Source organism: Carcharodon carcharias, chromosome 23 (genome assembly GCF_017639515.1).
Source record: "Carcharodon carcharias isolate sCarCar2 chromosome 23, sCarCar2.pri, whole genome shotgun sequence".
NCBI classification, from domain to species: domain Eukaryota; kingdom Metazoa; phylum Chordata; class Chondrichthyes; order Lamniformes; family Lamnidae; genus Carcharodon; species Carcharodon carcharias.
The window spans coordinates 10079213-10097547 of NC_054489.1; the positions used below are offsets into that span (position 1 = coordinate 10079213).

Genomic DNA, 18335 nt, shown 5'->3' on the forward strand with positions numbered 1-18335 from the left:
TACTCATTAAATTAATGCTTTCATTCAGGTGACAGAATTAAACTGACAACTTTCCTAATGTATCACCAGAGGCTAGAGAACTTCTGGAAAATCACAGAACTTGGAGCTGACAAAAGCTGCATTTTAAATGTCACTTTGGTTTGATGCACCTGTATGAAACTTGTAAGCAGATTTGACTTATCATAGAATGTACAGCACAGCAACAAGCCATAATATATAGACACTAATAGATTGCACACAATGAAATAAGGAATTGAATGCAAACCCATGACAAAATGACAATAAAAATTGTAACTTTTGTTGTGTTGCACTGAGTACAATTCATGCTCAACTACAAATAACCATTATTGAACTAATTCTATTTACACCTCTGCAGCAGAGAGGGCAACTAGCAATATCCTACAACGTCTACACTGTTCATCAAATGTTCATTAATAACTTGTTCTTTTTGATATTTCCTAAGCATTTCCCTGAAGCAACAGCTCTTTGCATATGAATTTCATCAGCTGTAAATCAAACATCAGAGCATAAGCCACAATTTCATCCCTTTCAGCGCTTCATTTTTAAAATTCTCATCCCTGTTTTCAAATCCGTTCATCCCCTATCTCTGCAATTTGCTCCACTCCCACAGCCCTCTTAAATATTTGCACTGCTCTAATTTTGGTCTTTTATGCAATCTTGATTTTAATTGCTCCACCATCAGTGGCCATGGCAAGCTGTCAAGTTCTTAAATAATGGAATTCCCTCCCTGAACCTCCCCACCTCTATACCACACTTTCCTCCTCTAAGATGCTCCTCAATCAAAACCTACTTCTTTGACCAAGCTATCTGGCCTAATCATCAGCAAACAGACAATGAGGTCATGAGGACTCGAAACTTCAACTTTGCTCTTCTCCACCGATGCTGCCAGACCTGCTGAGTTTTTCCAGGTATTTTTATTTTTGTTTTGGATTTTCAGCATCCGCAGTTTTTTGTTTTTATCGACAATGAGCCAAGGACCTCCTTCAAGGAGAACAGACATGAAATGGAAATGGAGTCTGCCTAATATTTGCCCAGTGCCAAATTTTCATAAGGCCCTAATGAAGTGCCTTGGGATGTTTTATTATGTTAAAGGTGCTAATAAATACTAATTGTTGTTTGAAATTGACAAACTTTCTCATAATTTGTGCTTTATATTCAGAGTAACTCTCTCTGCATAGGAACATAAGGACATAGGACTTAGGAGCAGGAATAAGCCATTCAGCCCCTTGAGCCTGCTCCGCAATTCAATAAGATCATGGCTGAACTGGTTATGATCTCAACTCCACTTTCCTGTCTGCTCCCCAAAACCCTTGACTCCCCTGTCTATCAAAAATCTGTCTACCTCTGCCTTGAATAAATTCAATGACCCAGCCTCCACTGCTTTCCGGGGAAGAGAATTCCACAAACGAACGACCCACTGAGAAAAGAATTCTCCTCATCTCCATCTTGAAAGGGAGATCTCATTCTTAAACTGTGTCCCCTAGTTCTAGTCTCCCTCGCAAGAGGAAATATCCTCCCAGTATCCACCCTATCAAGTCCCCTCAGGATATTATATTTCAATAAGATCACATCTCATTCTTCTAAACTCTAATGTGTATAGGCCCAATCTATTCAACCTTTCTTCATAAAATAAGCTCCTCATCCCAGGAATGAATGAACCTTCTCTAAATGCAGTTATCTCCTTTTTCACGTAGAGCATCTAATGTTAAAGAGAGAATGCGCACACAGATATACATATAAATATAAAAGCGTGTGTAAGTTTGTACATCTGAGTCCAAAACATTCAAGAAAAATGAAACAGCAAATGTAGCAAATGTCGGAGTGTGGGATTGGCTGTTTGCCGCCACGTGTGCGGAAGTGGCGGCGCGTAGAACGCGGCCCGCGAGCGGTCGCTATGGCTGCGGATCGCGAGCGTGGAGATGCGGGGATTCGCTCTCCTCCCTGCGGGGTTCTGGGGTCGGAGCAGCCCCTCTGTACCCGGACCCCCAGGGACAGCGAGGGCGGAGGGACCGCGGGTCGCTCCTTCAGGAGGTCTGTCCGTCTCTGGGCTCGGAAAGCATCCGTAGGAGGGATTGTAGCAGCAAAGAGGAAGGTGGGGGGTGGGGGCAACAGTCTACAACATGGAGGGGAAGATGGGGGGGTGGGCACTGTTACTGACATTAGGAAAATGCAGTGAGAATAGGTACAGAAGTTTTAAAAATCAGATAATTCATTAAAAGAGAAGTTAAGCCTGCTGAAGTATTTTTGTTCGCCAGACAGAGTCTGTGGAACGGAAACAGACAAATGATTATTTCAGTGCAAAACAAAAGGTTTGTGCACTCTGCAATATCAACTGATTTGTTCTCCCACAAATGCTGCCTGGCCTGCTGAAAAATTTCTCGTATTTTTCTTTCGTACAGATTTCCAACATCTGGAATCCTCTTTGCGGTTTGATTATAAACAGTTGCTAAACTTTCAAATCATTCAGTGCCTGTGAGATGCTTTGAGAAACCTGGGGCTGTATTAATCCAAGCTTGCTTTATTTTCCCCCAAAGTATGTCAAATTATTTGTTGCTAGCAGTTAGTGTGTTTTTATGAGATCAGATACATCAGTTTAGTCCTAATTTTCTCCATTGTAATTAAGCAGTGGCATCACTAGAAAGGCCTAGAGGTGAAGAGAACTGAGACTTGCATTTGTACAGTATCTTTCAAAGCCTCTGCCTATCTTGAAGCATTTTACAACCAATTAAGTACTTCTGAAGTATAGTCACTGTTATAATATAGAGAAATGCAGAGTAGCTTTTTATTTGCACAGCAAGCTCCCAATTGGAAAATTTGTGATTTTTGAGTGAGTGATCAATATTGGCAAGGAGAACTGATTTGTTCTTCAAATAAAACAGATTTTTTCCAACCATCTAAAAGGGCAGGTGGGGCCTCGGTGTAAGTCTCATTTGAAAGATGGGACCCTCAAAAGTGTAGAACTCCTTCAGCGTTGGCCTGATTACATGCTGGAGAGGTACTTAAACCCACAACCATGACCTCTCATGTGTATATTTTTGATAGTAAATGGTATAGAAAATGCAAATCCAGAACACCATAAGGCCATAAGACATAGGAACAGAAGTAGGCCATTCGGCCCATTGAGTCTGCTCCACCATTCAATGAGATCATGGCTTATCTGATAATCCTCAACTCCACTTTCCTGCCTTTTTCCCATAACCCTTGATTCCCTTACTGATTAAAAATCTGTCTATCTCCACCTTGAATATACATAATGACCCAGCTTCCATAGCCCTCTGCGGTAAAGAATTTCACAGATACACTACCCTCTGAGAGAAGAAATTCCTCCTCATCTCTGTTTTAAATGGACTCCCCCTTACTCTGAGATTATGCCCTCTGGTCCTAGACTCTCCCACAAGGGGAAACAACCTTTCAGCATCTACCCTGTCAAGCCCCCTGAGAATCTTATATGCTTCAATAAGGTTGCCTCTCATTCTTCTAAACTCCACTGAGTACAGGCCCAACCTTCCCAAGCTCTCCTCATAAGAAAATCCCTCCATATCCGGAATCAACCTGGTGAACTGTATCTGGAACACTACAGTCTAAACCATGCTAATAGGATCGGGGCAGGGGAATAAAACTGGCAAAGGACAAATCAGCAAGTTCTCACAAAGCAAGTGATGATCACTTTTGAATGGACTTCCAAGTAGGGGAGAGAGGGCAGCAACCTTCAAACATTTGAGGAAGAGTTGGAAACTTTGGGGCATGGGAGTGTAAGTCTTTCAGGATGGATGAGCCAAGATGGTCTTACTCAACTATATCTATCTTTTGAAAGCATAAAGGAGAGTATTGCTGAAAAAATATGTTTCGTCAAAGCTTTTTGTCTTGCACTCATCAGGACAATCACAAGAATACCAGTGTCAGGGGAAGCAACAACTTTATACTGTATGAGAAGAGAGTTGTTTGATTAAAGGAGGATATCCTTGATGGACTAATTTTAAATATTCAGCTTCATTTCTGCCTCTAATTCGTTTCTTTTTATTCACAGGACACCAGTTGGACCATCCAGAAAATTAAATGCAAGCTTTAAATCACCAGTAAGTGATTAAACATGCCGTCCATGAGAGCTTAGCGAACAGGGCCAACAATACAGGTGGGCAATGGTGGGTGATCTTGGTGCAAGGTGGGAGCTGGGTGCAGCCACCAAATGTGCAGTGCAGAGCGGCTGGCAGCCTCACCTGAGAGGGAAGAGTTCATGGAGGAACAGTGCTAAGGTTGTTTTATCTTTAAGCTAATACCTGCACGTATCTTTTTTAAAAGCATTATTAAATTACACTTCACGTGCAGCACTTTCATATTATGAGTATTACATAATATTATAATTCAAAGGGGAGTCTATAATTACTAATCTATTTGACAATTAAACCAAAAAACTTCAAGAACCACTGCTCTGGAGGTTGTACAGGTGTGTGGATGTGCAAAAGTGTAAGAACAGACCGGCCAATGCTTGAGGCATCCTTTGCAGTGTTAATATAGGTAATAAAAGCATTTTTTGTACCATATATAATTTTTCCTTTAATGTGCAACGTGATAGCTATGTGATACCGTAGAGTGAGAATGGTGTTTGATTTCTCTTTCACTCACACTGACTTCTCTCCCAGTTAAAGACCTCCCAACACCCTGAGCTCAATTCTGCTAGTCTTCAATTTGACCTGGAAAATCTGAAGAAGAAATGCGAAGATCTTGACCGTCAGATTGCAGGATTGATCTTGGAGTAAGTGGGTTTGCTTTTGTCACAAACAGGTTGGATGTGGTGCCAACCAAGATCTTAATAAATGCTCCAGAATTTGCTGCGCCCCTAGCCAAGCTGTTCCAGTACAGCTACAACACTGGCAACTGCCCAGTAATGTGGAAAATTGTCCAGGAATGTCCCGTACACAAAAGATAGGACAAATCCAACCCGGCCAATTACCGTCCCATCAGTCTACTCTCTGTCATCAGTAAATTGATGGGAGGGGTCATCAACAGTGCTATCAAGCAGTGCTTGTTTAGCAATAACCTGTTCACTGACGCTCAGTTTGGGTTCCGCCAGAGCCACTCAGCTCCTGACCCCATTACAACCTTCATTCAAACATGGACAAAAGAGCTGAACTTCAGAGGTGAGAGTGACTGCCCTTGACATCAAGGCAGCATTCGACCGAGTGTAGCATCATGGAGCCCTAGCAAAACTAGACTCAATGAGAATCGGGGGGGGAAACTCAGCTGCTTGGAGTCCTACCTAGCACAAATGAAGATGGTTGTGGCTGAAGGGGGTCAGTCCCATCCATCTTCAGCTATTTAATTACATTGCTGTAGTGTTTCCATCCTTCCCTCCTCCTCAAACCTAAAAAAAAGAGAGAGGAAGAGGCAGTGCCTTCAGGGGTGCACCAGACCTGTGAGGGACACTTTTCTGAAAGTGGCTTTTAAAGAAAAAGCAGCTAATTGGTGAGTAAATTCTGGGAGTAGACTCAGAGGGAGAAGCACCGGAACGGTGAGTATAAACCTAGCTTACCTCGGAGATTCGCGGCCTTGTCTCTAGGGAGCAGACTCGGAGGGAGGAGCACCAGAGCGGTGACCTCGGGGCACAGAGTAACTGAAGCCAAAACTGAAAAACAGACGTCACAGGAAAGCTGTGACCTTGGTTGGTAGGAAATCTGCACCAAATTTGAAGAAAAAAACACTGCAAAGCTAACTAATAAATTAATTATCTAAGTGGAGATGGCTTGGCAGGTGATGTGCTGTGGCTGTATGATGTGGGAGCTGGCAGATCCCATTGCGAGCCGCAGTGACCACATCTGCAGCAAGTGTTGGTTGCTGGAGGAACTTCGGCTCAGAATTGATGAGCTGGAGTCCGAGCTCCGGATGCTGCAGCACGTTCAGGAGGGGGAGAGTTACCTGGACGCTTTGTTTCAGGAGGCGGTCACACCCGGTAGATTAAGTACCTCAAGTCCGGTCAGTGGTCAGGGTCAGCAGGGTGTGACTTCAAGTGAGGCAGGTAGAGGGATCATGTGTTCAGGAACAGAGGAGCCTCAGCTCTTGACCTTGTCCAACAGGTACGAGGTACTTGCTCCCTGTGTGGATGAGGAACAGGGCTGTAGGGAGGATGAGCCAGCTGACCACGGCACTGTGGCATAGGAGGCCATTCAAGAGGGGGGAGCAAAAAGACAAGTGGTAGTTGTAGGGGATTCTATTATTAAGGAAATTGATAGCTTCCTTTGTAAGCAGGATCGAGATGGTATGTTGCCTGCCTGGTGCCAGGGTGAGGGACATCTCTGACCGGCTTGAGAGGATATTGGAGAGGGAGGGGGAGGATCCAGTTGTTGTGGTCCATGTCAGGACAAATAACAGGTAAGACGAGGAAAGAGGACCTGTTTGAGGATTATCAGGTACTAGGAACTAAATTAAAGAACAGGTCCTCAAGGGTTATAATCTCCGGATTACTACCCGAGCCACGTGCAAATTGGCATAGGGACGCGTGAATAAGGGAAGTAAACACGTGGCTAAAGGAGTGGTGGGAGAAAGAGGTGTTCCATTTCGTGGGGCACTGGCATCAGTATTGGAACAGGAGGGATCTGAACCATTGGGACGGTCTCCACCTGAACCGATCTGGGACCAATGTTCTAGCGAAAAGGGTAAATAGGGTGGTCAACAGGACTTTAAACTAGAAAGAGGGGGGGTGGGGGGAAGGGTAAAATTCCAAGAAATATAACTAATGGGAAACAAAGCAGCAGCTTAGCATGTTGTAGGGGGGTGGATTCAACTTCATGGAAAAATATGAAAAAACTGAAAAGAAAGGAGAGCCCAGGAGAGGCTATTGAAGTCTCCAGAACATAAAATAGGACAGAGTGTTTGGAAAGGGCTAGGAATCTAACTTCAAGCACGTCAGATAAAGGGACGACAATGAGAAAGGGACCGGGAAATGCAGGACTGAAGGTGTTGTATCTGAATGCACGCTGTATACAAAATAAGGAAATCAGCTTGTGGCGCACATTGAAATTGGCAGGTATGATGTGGTGTGCATCACGGAGACATGGCTGCAAGGGGATCAGGACTGGGAGCTAAATATCCAAGGATATACATCCTATCGAAAAGATAGGCAGCTTGGCAGAGGGGGTGGGGTTGCTTTGTTAGTAAGAAATGAAATTAAATCGATAGCAAGAAATGATGTAGGGTCAGATGATGTAGAACCTGTGTGGGTAGAGTTGAGGAACTGCAAAGGTAAAAAAACCATAATGGGAGTTATGTACAGGCCTCCGAACAGTAGTCAGGATGTGGGGCACAAGATACACCAGGAGATAGAAAAGGTGTGTAAGAAAGGCAAGGTTACAGAGATCACGGGGGATTTCAATATGCAGGTAGACTGGGAAAATCAGGTTGGCAGTGGATCCCAAGAAAAGGAATTTGTGGAGTGTCTACGAGATGGCTTTTTGGAGCAGCTTATGGTGGAGCCCACTAGGGAACAGGCAATTCTAGATTTAGTGATGTGTAATGAGGCAGATTTGATAAAGGAGCTTAAGGTGAAGGAACCCTTAGGAGGAAGTAACCATAATATGATAGAATTTACCCTGCAATTTGAGAGGAAAAAGCTAGAATCAGATGTAACAGTATTACAGTTGAATAAAGGTAACTACAGAGGCAAGAGGGAGGAGCTGGCCAGAATTGACTGGGAGATGAGCCTAGCAGGAAAGACAGTGGAACAGCAATGGCAGGAGTTTCTGGGAGTAATTTGGGAGACACAGCAAAAATTCATCCCTAGGAAGAAGAAACATATTAAAGGGAGGATGAGGCAACCATGGCTGACAAGGGAAGTCAGGGACAGCATAAAAGCTAAAGAGAAAGCATACAATGCGGCGAAGAGCAGTGGGAAACCAGGGGATTGGGAAGCCTACAAAGACCAACAGAGGACAACTAAAAAAGAAATAAGGAGGGAGAAGATTAAATATGAGGGTAAACTAGCCAGTAATATAAAAGAAGATTGCAGGAGTTTTTTTAGATATATAAAGGGTAAGAGAGAGGGAAAAGTGGACATCGGGCCGCTGGAAAATGACGCTGGAGAAGTAGTAATGGGGAACAAAGAAATGGCGGAGGAACTGAATAAGTACTTTGCATCAGTCTTCACGGTGGAAGACATGAGTAACATCCCCAAAGTTCAAGAGAGTCTGGGGGCAGAGGTGAGTATGGTGGCCATTACCAAGGAGAAGGTGCTAGGAAAACTGAAAGGTCTGAAGGTGGATAAATCACCTGGACCAGATGGATTAAACCCCAGAGTTCTGAAGGAGATAGCTGAAGAGATAGTGGAGGCATTAGTGGTGATCTTCCAGGAATCACTGGAGTCAGGGAGGGTCCCAGAGGACTGGAAAATCACTAATGTAACCCCCCTGTTTAAGAAGGAAGTGAGGCAAAAGACGGGAAATTACAGGCTGATTAGACTGACCTCGGTCGTTGGTAAGATTTTAGAGTCCATTATTAAGGATGAGATTTCAGAATACTTGGAAATTCATGACAAAATCAGGCAAAATCAGCATGGTTTCATCAAGGGGAGGTCATGCCTGACAAATCTGTTAGAATTCTTTGAGGAGGTAACGAGTAGATTAGACAAAGGAGAGCCAATGGATGTTATCTACTTGGACTTTCAGAAGGCCTTTGACAAGGTGCTGCACAGGAGGCTGCTCAGTAAGATAAGAGCCCATGGTGTTAGAGGCAAGGTACTAGCATGGATAGAAGATTGGCTGTCTGGCAGGAGGCAGAGAGTGGGGATAAGGGGGTCCTTCTCAGGATGGCAGCTGGTGACTAGTGGAGTTCCGCAGGGGTCAGTGTTGGGACCACAACTTTTCACTTTATACATTAATGATCTAGATGAAGGAACTGAGGGCATTCTGGTGAAATTTGCAGATGATACAAAGATAGGTGGAGGGACAGGTAATATTGAGGAGGCGGGGAGGTTGCAGAAGGATTTGGACAGGTTAGGAGAATGGGCAAAGAAGTGGCAGATGGAATACACTGTGGGGAAGTGTGAGGTCATGCACTTTGGCAGAAAGAATAGAGGCATAGACTATTTTCTAAATGGAGAGAGAATTCAGAAGTCTGGAGTGCAAAGGGACTTGGAAGTTCTAGTCCAGGATTCTCTTAAGGTTAACTTGCAGGTTGAGTCGGTAGTTAAGAAGTTAAATGCAATGTTGGCATTTATTTTGAAAGGACTAGAATATAAAAGCAGGGATGTGCTGCTGAGGCTTTATAAGGCTCTGGTCAGACCACACTTAGAATATTGTGAGCAATTTTGGGCCCCGTATCTCAGGAAGGATGTGCTGGCCCTGGAGAGGGTCCAGAGGAGGTTCACGAGAATGATCCCAGGAATGAAAGGCTTAACATATGAGGAACGTTCAAGGACTCTGGGTCTATACTCAATGGAGTTTAGAAGGATGAGGGGGGATCTGATTGAAACTTACAGAATACTGAAAGGCCTGGATAGAGTGGACATGGGGAAGATGTTTCCATTAGTAGGAGAGACTAGGACCCGAGGGCACAGCCTCAGAGTAAAAGGAAGACCTTTAAGAGCAGAGATGAGGAGAAACTCCTTTAGCCAGAGAGTGGTGAATCCATGGAATTCATTGCCACAGAACGCTGTGGAGGCCAGGTCATTGAGTGTATTTAAGACCGAGATAGACAGGTTCTTGATTGGTAAGGGGATCAAAGGTTACGGGGAGAAGGCGGGAGAATAGGGTTGAGAAACTTATCAGCCATGATTGAATGGCGGAGCAGACTCAATGGACCAAATCGCCTAATTTCTGCTCCTATTTCTTATGGTCTTATGGTAGCTGCTTCATCAATGATCTTCCTTCCATCATAACGTCAGAAGTAGGGATGTCAGCTGATGATTGCACAATGTTGAGCAACATTTGCGATGAGTCAGATACTGAAGCAGTCCATGGCCAAATGCAGCAAGACCTGGACAATATCCAGGCTTGGACTGACAAGTGGCAAGTAACATTCGCGCCACACAGTGTCAGGCAATGACCGCTTCCAACAAGAGAGATTCTAACCATTGCCCCTTGATGTTCAATGGCATTACCATCGCTGAGTCCCCCACTATCAATGCCCTGGGGTTACCATTAACCAGAAACTGAACTGGACTAGCCATATAAATACTTTGGCTATAAGAGCAGGTCAGAGGCTAGGAATCCTGAGACAAGTAACTTAACTCCTGACGCCCCAAAGCCTGTCCACCATCTACAAGGCACAAATCAGGACTGTGATGGGATACTCTCCACTTGCCTGGATGAGTGCAGCTCCAACAACACTCAAGATGCTTGGATAAACCAGCCCCTCTTGATTGGCACCCCATGCACAAACGTTCACTCCTTCCACCACTGATGAACAGTAGCAGCAGTGTGTACCATCTACAAGGAGCACTGCAGAAACTCACCAAGGCTCCTTAGGCAGCACCTTCCAAACCCACGACCACTACCATCTAGAAGGACAAGGGCAACAAATAATGGGAACACCACCACATGGAAGTCCTCCTCCAAGTCACTCACCATCCTGACTTGGAAATATATCACCGTTCCTTCACACTCGCTGGGTCAAAATCCAGGAACTCCCTAACAGCACTGTGGCTGTACCTACACCACATGGACTGCAGCGGTTCAAAGAGGCAGCTCACCACCACTTTCTCAAGAGCAATTAGGGATGGGTAATAAATGCTGGCCTAGCCAGCGACACACTCATCCCATGAACAAATAAAAAAAATCTGCACGCTAATTATTTAAAGGATTATTATTAATAATCATGTTTGTCTTTATATAAGACAGTATATTGAAGCACTTTACACTCCTGACCCCTCCCTTTTAAAGGAGAAATTGATTCTCGAGATCAGGACTGTGACTGCTGCCTGCTTACCCTGAGATATGTCCTGTGAAATTTATGTTATTTGTTTTGCTTTGGGGACTGGGTTCAATGCATAGTGCAATTTGAGTCTTGCAGACCAGGACAATCCCAGGGTGGACTGAGAGACAGTAGGCAGCTCTATTTTTGACATTAATGCCAATAGACTTGAGGGAAGAGCTAAATCATCTGGCGTTCTGTTTCTGATCAATCTTTGGGAATTGCCTACACATGATAGAATAGTTATTTAGGCAAAGTAGCTGTAGGTCAAAAAATGAATGCAGCATTGTACCACAGTATGAGTTAGCATGAGAGGAGAATTAGTTTCAAATTGCCATCTTGGCCCAGTTGCTAGCTTTCTGGCTTCTGAATCAGAGGTTCAAGCCCCACTGCAGGATTTGAGCATATAATCTCGGCTGAGGAAGGCTGAATTAAAAAGCTGGTGTCCTAAATGCAAGTCTCGTCCTAGACGTATTTGGTGTAACCGTGGTGCTGATCAGCAGTTGATTTGTTTGGGCTGTTATATAGTTGTTATATGCAGCACTATGTTCTTCTGGTGTCCTGAGCAAAATTCCTTCCACAAGCAACAGTGACAAACAAAATGGCAGGTTATTCTGAATATATCCTGTGGTGCCTCCTATGTGGCTGCCATGTTTTGACACATAACAGTGACTGTATTTTTAAAATAATTAATCGGATTAACTTCATTTGGAGCAAAACACTCCCTGTCCACACCCCCATCTTGAATGTGTTCATTGACATCCTACCTAAATGTAACCTGGCTACAGGCTGATGAGTCCGGTTATGATGATTTGCAACGCGCTGCCTGAAAGGGCAGTGGAATCCGATTCAGTTGTAACTTTCAAAAGGGATTTGGATCCACACGTGAAAACATTTGCAGGGTAATGGGGGAAGGAGCAGGGGACGAGTCGGACTAATTGGTCAGCTCTTTCAAAGACCTGGCGCAAGCAGAATTCTGTGCTGTAAGATTCTATTTTTCCATTTTTCTGAATGCCACAATGGGTGTACATTCACCCAGCGAGCCAGAAGAACCTGCTAGTCTGCAAGACTCAATAAAGAAACTTTATTGCAAATTATTTAATTGCAGGCCTCTTGGTGTACCAATCTTATAAAATATGTCAGCGCTCTTGATCTTCTGTAATAGGGGAAATCAGTTCTGTCTCAATGTTTGCAAAGGGTTTGGTGTGCAGAACATTTGTGTTTTTCTTTTCCTGCAGAGGGTACACTCTGGAAGAGTTGGACCAGCACATTGACCAGCTCCACGAATACAATGACATCAAGGATGTGGGCCAGTTACTGTTGGGAAAACTGGGTAAGAACTACTTCAATGCATTTATATAGCACCTTTCATGTCCCCAGGGCCTTCCAAAGCACACCACAACTAATGAAGCATAGTTGTAATTGTAACATAGTTGTTAGTGTTCATAGCCAGAGGATTTGAGTACAGGAGCAGGGATGGCTCACTGCAATTATACAGGGCCTTGGTGAGACCACACCTGGAATATTGTGTGCAGTTTTGGTCATCCTATCTGAGGAAGGATGTTCTTTCTATAGAGGGAGTGCAGCGAAGGTTTACCCGACTGATTCCTGGGGTGGCGGGACTGACATATGAGGAGAGATTGAGTCGGTTAGGATTATATTTGCTGGAGTTCAGAAGAATGAGGGGGGATCTCATAGAAACTTATAAAATTCTAACAGGACTAGACTGATGGTGGAGGAGTCCAGAACCAGGGGTCACAGTCTGAGGATACAGGGTAGACCATTTAGGACTGAGATGAGGAGAAATTTCTTCACCCAGAGAGTGGTGAGCCTGTGGAATTTGCTACCACAGAAAGTAGTTGAGGCCAAAACATTGTATGTTTTCAAGAAGGTGTTAGATATAGCTCTTGGGGCGAAAGGGATCAAAGGATACAGGGAGAAAGTGGGAGCAAGCTATTGAGTTGGATGATCAGCCATGATCATAATGAATGGCAGAGCAGGCTCGAAGGGCCGAATGGCCTACTCCTGCTCCTTGTTTCTATGTAGAAAAATGTGGCAGCCAATTTGTGCACAGCAAGCTCCCACAAACAGCAATGTGATAATAACTGAACAAACTGTTTTAGTGATGTTGGTAGTGGAGTAAATACTACACCAGGAGCTGTCTGGCGTACGGACCTCTACCTTGCAGAACCTGAGTGCCAACTCGCAGACACTTCCTCCTACCCCTCCCTGGACCATGACCCCACTGCCAAACATCAAGCCATTGCTTCTAGGACTACCACTGACCTCATCTCCTCTGGAGAATCTTCCCTCCACAGCTTCCAACCCCATAGTATCCCAACCCCACACAGCCTGCTTTTACCTCCTTCCCAAAATCTGGACTGTCCTGGTAGCCCCATCATGTCAGCCTGTTCTGTCCCACCAAACTCATTTCTCCCTATCTTGATTCCATTCTCTCTGCCCTTGTCCTGTCTTTTCCCACCTACATTTGCAAATCCTCTGATGTCATATCAACAATTTCCAGTTTCCTGGTCCTAACTGCCTCCTCTTCACCATGGGCTTTCAATCCCTCTATACATCCATCTCCCACCAGGATGGTCTGAGGGCTCTCCGCTTCTTCCATGAACAGAGGCCCGAACAATCCCCTTCCACCACTACTCTCCCCCGTCTGGCTGAACTTGTTCCCTCACTGAACAAATTCTCCTTTAACTTGTCTCACTTCCTCCAAATAAAAGGGCGTGGCTATGGGTAACCACATGGGCTCCAGTTACACCTGTCTTTTTGTGGGGTATGTGGAACACTCCTTGTTCCAGTCCTGCTCAGGCCCCCACCCACAACTCTTTTTTTTCGGTACATCGATAATTACATCAATGACTGCTTTATGCCCTTGTCTGGACCTGTTTTGCTTCCAATTTCCACCCCTCTCTCACCTTCACATAGCCCATCTTCAATACTTCTCTTGCCTTCCTTGACCTCTCTGCTCTACCAATATTCATTACAAGCCCACCGACTCCCACAGCTACCTCGACTGCAGCTCTTCACACTCTGCTTCCTGTAAGGACTCCATCCCGTTCTCTCAGTTCCTTCACCTCCGTCGCATCTGTTCCGATGATGCCTCTTTCCAAAACGGCATTTCTGACATATCTTCCTTCTTCCTGAGCTGAGGGATCCCCCCACGGTGGTTGACAGGGCCCTCAACTGTGTCTGACCCATCTCCTGCGCCTCTGCCCTCACCCCTTCCCCTCCCTCCCAGAACCATGCTAGGGTTCCCCTTGTCCTCACTTTTCACCCCACCAGCCTCCGCATTCAAAGGATCATCCTCCGCCATTTCCACCAACTCCAGCACGATGCCACCACCAAACACATCTTCCCTTCACCCCCCCTGTTGGCATTCCATAGGGATCGTTCCTCCAGGACACCCTGGTCCACTCCTCCATCACCCCCCAACACCTTATCCTCTTCCTACAGAATCTTCCCATGCAATCGCAGAAGGTGCAACACCTGCCCCTTTACCTCCTCCCTCCTCACTGTCCAAAGCCCCAAACGCCCCCTTCAGGTGAAGCAGCGCTTCACTTGCACCTTTGTCAATTTGGTTACTCTTTTCGCTGCTCCCAATGCGGTTTCCTCTACATTGGACAGACCAAACGCAGACTGGGTGACCGCTTTGTGGAACACCTTCGGTCTGTCTGCAAGCATGACCCAGACCTCCCTGTCACTTGCCATTGCAACATTCCACCCTGCTCTCGTGCCTACATGTCCGTCCTTGGCCTGCTGCATTGTTCCAGTGAAGCTCAACGCAAACCGGAGGAACAGCACCTCATCTTCCGACTAGGCACTTTACAGCCTTCTGGAATTAACATTGAGTTCAACAACTTCAGACCATGAACTCTCTCCTCCATCTTTACCCCTTTTGAATCTATTTTTTAAATTTTTATTTGTTTTTTAAAATTGTATTTATTTTATATTGTTTTTATTTTTTATCCTTTTTTTCATCAATTTTTTTTTCCCCAACCCCTACCCCCCCTCGAAGGGCCATCTGTCACTTGTTTCTATGTTGTGCTTTCACAGAGTGTTGACTCTTGTCCTGATCACATCACATTTCTACTTCTCCTTTTGGCTTTGAAGAAGAGTCATGCAGACTCGAAACATTGACCTTGTTTCTCTCTCCACAGATGCTGCCAGACCTGCTGAGTTTTTCCAGCATTTTCTGTTTATATTGCATATTACATTGGGGATAACTTACTGTTCTGTGTGATATAACACCGTGGAATCTTTTGCGTCCATCTGAGAGACAGACTTGGTTTAATGTCTCACCTGAAAGATAGCACCTCGTACAGTGCAGCACTCTCTCAGTACTGTGCTGGGAGCGTCAGCCTAGATTTTGAGATCACTTTAGTTGCTGAGTATCAGAAACCAACAAGATGTTAGAGTGGCCATCTCAGCCTGGTTTCCAGTAATGATGAGACCACTGCATGAAATGACTGCTAATCTGATGCTGAATCTCAGTTGGAAAGGCCACCGAACGGCTGGAGTGAGGAAATGGAAGAATATTACACAGCTGTATAATAGGGATTTAGGTGGATTGGTGAGAATTAGTGGAGGGAGCTGTGCACTATATCTAATCACCTTCTCTCCACAAACCTAAAAACCCTAGCCCCCGACTCCACCCTTCTCCCTGGTTACAGCTTAAGGCTGAATCAGAGCGTTTGCAGCTTTGGCATCTGAACTGACCTTGGGATAAACTCCCAGCCACATATTCACTCCATCACTAAATTAAACCCCTTCCACCCCCATAACATCATCCAACTATGACCCTGCCTAATTTATCTGTTACTGAAGCCCTCATTCATGCCTTGTTGCCTCTGGACTTGACTATTCTAATTTCCCTTCTGACCTCTCTTCTTTCACTCTACAGAAGCTTGAACTCATCCAAAATTTTGCTGTCCCAATCCTAACTCGCACCAAGCCCTGTTCACCCATCTCCCCCTCGGCTTGTTACAGCCCCACCAGGCCCTGGTTTTAAAATCTGTATCTATGTTTTCAAATCCATCCATGACTTCACCCCCTCCTCATCTTTGTAACCTCCTCCAGCCCAACAGCCCTCTGAGATACCTACGCTCTTCCAAACCTGGTCTCTTGTGCATCCGCTGATTTTTATTTGCTTCACTATTTTTGGCTATGCCTAACCCTCTCTGTCTCTTTACCTCTCTCACCTCCTTTAAGACGCTCTGTGGAACCCATTCTAATATCTCCTTAAGAATTCAACGTCAAACTTTGTTTGATAATGCCTTGGGGTGATTTATTATGTTAAAAGCACGAGATAAATGCATGGTGTATGTAAATGAGAATGGTTCTTATCCCCCAGAACTCTCATCTTGAACACTAACAATGAGAAATCCGTGGCAAACTTTGAAAGAAAAATTACACATGCTCCTTTTGAAGTGAATATTTTACAAGCAGTAAGAGTAAGTTAACATATATCCTAATTGGGGGAGGTGTTACTGTGGAAGAATTTAATGTGCATGAATAGTGTTACTCTTCATTTACAAGTTTGCATTGTTTGTTACAGCTGTAATCAGAGGGGTCACCACCAGGGAACTGTACAGTGAGTTTGGACTGGACTTGGAAGACTAGACTGCAACAGGAAAGAGCCCCACACGATTCGAAGGTGGCTGGGAATCTTCATCTGTCGCAATTGGATCTTCGTATTGATTCCATCAGCAAAGATATTGAGGGCAGGAAGAGGAATAATCAGCTATGGCCAAAAGGCCACCTAGAAAGCTGAAGGTGAAGCCTGGCGCAATGGCAGATACCCAGTAAAAACCCAGTTAGTTTTATGTGGTATTGGTGATGGATGTTTTGGCAGTTGTGGGGTTGTCTTATGGACATGTTGTCCACTGTGTTTCTATTTCACCTTCACCTCTGACCACCTGTCCTGATTTTATTTTCCTTTTTTTGAGGTGTTTGTGTAACTCAGAGCACCCTGCCTTGTTCAATACTTTCCACCCTGCCCATCCATTCTGGGCAGGAAGGATTAGCATGCTGAAATTAACAGCCCGTTTATTGAGATATAACTTTCAGTTTGACCACCTGGAAACTCTCCAATTAATCCACAATGGAATGCTTGAGAAATGGGCTACAATCGGTTCCGGTGATAGTTGCTTCCGTTCCTAGTGAGTGGGAAGTGAGTGCCTGAAGGTTGTTCCATCATTAGGGGCATCACAGTTGAGTCCAGTTCAGGCCGGACTCCACCCAAGTCATTTCTGCAGCGGGGGTCACTGGGCAGTGATCAGGAGCAGAAACTCTGACAAAATACATCCTCCACACTCTGGTCTGTGGGCACTGAGGCTAGTTGCACTGCTGCCTGCAACAACCTTGCTGTCAACTCTGAGATTACCGAGCTCCACTCATGTCAAGGATTAAACCTGCACTTGGCACTTCATTGAGAGGTCACCAGGGACGAAATTGTGCCAATTTATGAGCCTTTGCTTTGTAATTGTTGTTCATCGAATGTAAAGGATCAAAATAAATCAGTTATAAGTATCCGTTCTGTTTGTGGTTTGGTTCATTTATTCTATGAGAATTGATTCATAACTATCTTTGATTTCCCTCCCTTCCAATTTGTTGACTGCTTGTGTTGAGAATAAGATAATGAGAGACAGTCTACTCTGCAAGTGTCCCTTTGACTAGTGTGGGCCAAAAATCCCACTAACAGATGGAAAGACTCTACACTAAGCAATACCCAATTTGCTGGTAGCTTGAATTAAACAAATCTTTCATTAAATATAGATAAAATGAATATAATACTAGGCAGTGGCAGGACACTGTAGTAACATGGATTATCAATAATCCCCACCAGGGGGAGCCACACCCATATCTTTTTAAATTTGCGAAGGTTCAGAAAATCCATTCACTCAAACCAAGTCCTTTGCTCTATTTCACTAACACTTCGGTTATGACATACAGTTACATCTGAAACAAGTTTAAAGTTTTTACCTGTGCTATCCTCCCTAGCCGTAACCTATAGAAGGTCAATCCTGTTTCATATGGACTTAACCTGCACATTCTTTCAACCAACATGCAGTGAGTGCACTCAGTATTGGATTTAATTTTCTGTTTATCTGTCCTGTTACCGTATGCCCCCTCCATGGGCGATGTTGGCAGAGCTTAAGATGAAAATGAAGGAGCGGGCAAAAAGAGAGCTTGAAGGCAGTCAGCAACACCAAGAACAGTGGGTGAAAAGGGATCGGAGACAGTAACTACCACCAAGGGTTTTCCAATCCAGTGGAGTCTGTGGCTCCAGAGGGGAGCGGCTACATTACAAAGGCACTCAGTGTGACATCACAGGAAAACAGATCAGTGATTGGTTGGTGAATGTTTTGTTTATGTTCAAAACCTGTGTAATTGATTTGTAA

At 44.6% G+C, this 18335-nt stretch overlaps 1 protein-coding gene across 3 annotated transcripts; it reads left to right on the forward strand.

Moving 5' to 3' along the window:
• Positions 1–1894: 1894 nt before the first annotated feature.
• On the forward strand, positions 1895–17465 carry swi5 (SWI5 homologous recombination repair protein). 3 transcript variants are annotated; one of them, XR_005941305.1, is made up of 6 exons: positions 1895–2052; positions 4049–4097; positions 4662–4774; positions 12159–12253; positions 16286–16385; positions 16490–17465. XR_005941305.1 is itself a non-coding variant. In XM_041173564.1 (5 exons), exons 1-5 carry the CDS (start codon positions 1916–1918, stop codon positions 16552–16554), a joined length of 459 nt encoding a protein of 152 aa, XP_041029498.1. In that variant the 5' UTR covers positions 1895–1915; the 3' UTR covers positions 16555–17465. The 3 variants fall into 3 exon arrangements, 2 of the variants coding, with proteins under 2 accessions (XP_041029498.1, XP_041029499.1); XM_041173564.1 differs by lacking the exon at positions 16286–16385; XM_041173565.1 differs by lacking the exons at positions 1895–2052; positions 16286–16385 and adding an exon at positions 2215–2330.
• The last annotated feature ends 870 nt before the right edge of the window (positions 17466–18335 follow it).

Excerpts from the sequence above, each read along its gene's own strand:
- swi5 (XM_041173564.1), top strand. The coding sequence starts at position 1,916 with ATGGCTGCGGATCGCGAGCGTGGAGATGCGGGGATTCGCTCTCCTCCC. Across the intron at positions 2,053-4,048 it reads GCGGGTCGCTCCTTCAGGAG|GACACCAGTTGGACCATCCA; the intron begins GTCTGTCCGTCT and ends TTTTATTCACAG. Across the intron at positions 12,254-16,489 it reads GTTACTGTTGGGAAAACTGG|CTGTAATCAGAGGGGTCACC; the intron begins GTAAGAACTACT and ends TGTTTGTTACAG.